General features: G+C 50.3%; 1 protein-coding gene across 1 annotated transcript; it reads right to left on the bottom strand.

Annotated features, from left to right (window-relative positions):
* Window positions 1-284: 284 nt before the first annotated feature.
* Window positions 285-1,274, bottom strand: GUITHDRAFT_149171 (hypothetical protein; the record flags this gene model as incomplete). The annotated part of the gene is made up of 6 exons (XM_005818578.1): window positions 285-341; window positions 491-578; window positions 630-663; window positions 747-844; window positions 1,089-1,175; window positions 1,255-1,274. Coding segments are annotated over 6 exons (384 nt in total), but the record flags the coding sequence as incomplete, so codon positions are not given.
* Window positions 1,275-1,520: the final 246 nt, after the last annotated feature.

Genomic DNA, 1,520 nt, shown 5'->3' with positions numbered 1-1,520 from the left:
CCACCACCAACTCTTTCCACTCTCCTCCTCCTCCTCCTACTACTACTACTACTACTCCTACTCCTCCTCCTCCTCCTCCTCCTACTACTACTACTACTACTCCTACTCTTCCTCCTCCTCCTCCTCCTACTACTACTACTACTCTTTCTCCTCCTCCTCCTCCTACTACTACTACTACTCTTTCTCCTCCTACTACTACTCCTCCTACTCTTCCTCCTACTACTACTACTGATCCTGCTCTCCCTCCTTCTCCTCCTCCTCCTAATCCTCCTCCTCTTTCCCACCTGCTCAATCGAGATCGCCTGTCCCAGTCTCGCGTACATGTGACGGAAGTAAAGCTCCTGTTGGCCCAAAGTTACACATTCAGAGACAAGACGGAAACGAAAGAAGTGGGAAAACAAACAAGGCAGGAAATGGGAAAGAAAGGAAAGGAGGAGGAGGAGGAGGAGGAGGAGGAGGAGGAGGAAGGAAGAAAGGAAAGGATCTCAACCTTGTAGAGCATGATGAAGACATCGTCATTCTCCACCAGAGGAGCGACTTGCTCGATCGGGTGGGGCCAGGGCTGCTGCTTGTAGAATCTGCAGTGACGATCAACACGAGTGGGACAGGCAAATGGAGGATCGTCAGACCTGTCCGAGATGCTGCTGAACCTGACCTCGTAGCCTATGAAATGGAGGATATCAGACATCTTCGTTTTCACAGCCACCTTGCCAAGTTTTCTCTGCATTCCTCGTGCTAGTACTCACATTCACGGATGCTGTTCAGCTTCTGCTCACGGACGAGAGGGTCAGGCTTGTAACCGATGATCTCTCCGTACTCGTCCTTCTCTTGTACGTAGACATCTCTGCATATATGAGATCAGGAAACAACAATACAACAACAATTGTCACTACCGACACCATCCACACCAACACCACGATCATCATCATAATCATCGGCTCCAAATTCATCATATCCATCATCATATCCATCATCAAAACTTCATCATCATAACTTCATCATCATAACTTCATCATCATAACTTCATCATCATAACTTGGTCGCTCGACCCCATCGTCCTCTCCTCATTGCAACAGTCAAGTCATTACCGATGAATCAGGTCTTGGAACTCCCTGAGAAAGTCCGCCACATACTGGGGCATGGTGAAGTGCGGGTCGTACTGAGCGGCATAGTCGCTGCCGACTATGATCAGCCGACACAAGCAACATCCTCCCAAGGGAGGAAAAGATCAAACTAAGGGTCGGTATGACTCACTTGTACTCGTCCTCAGGCATGTCATACTCCCCGCCCAGGTAGTGCTGGCGGGATAGATCCTGTTGGGTTCATCAGCACTAGGACCACAGACTTCCTTCCCCTCCTTGCATCTAAACTTCTTCCATCCTCCTCGTCCTCAAGGACTTGACCCACCTTCTAATTCGCCTTTCCCACCTCGTTGCCCGCCCTCCTCCTCCTTATCCTCCTCTCACACGCTCTCCCTCCTTCCTTCTCCTCCTCCTCCTCCTCCTCCTCCTCCTCCTCCT

Source organism: Guillardia theta (assembly GCF_000315625.1).
Source record: "Guillardia theta CCMP2712 unplaced genomic scaffold GUITHscaffold_289, whole genome shotgun sequence".
NCBI classification, from domain to species: Eukaryota; class Cryptophyceae; order Pyrenomonadales; family Geminigeraceae; genus Guillardia; species Guillardia theta.
This window is presented reverse-complemented; position numbering and strand designations above follow the sequence as displayed.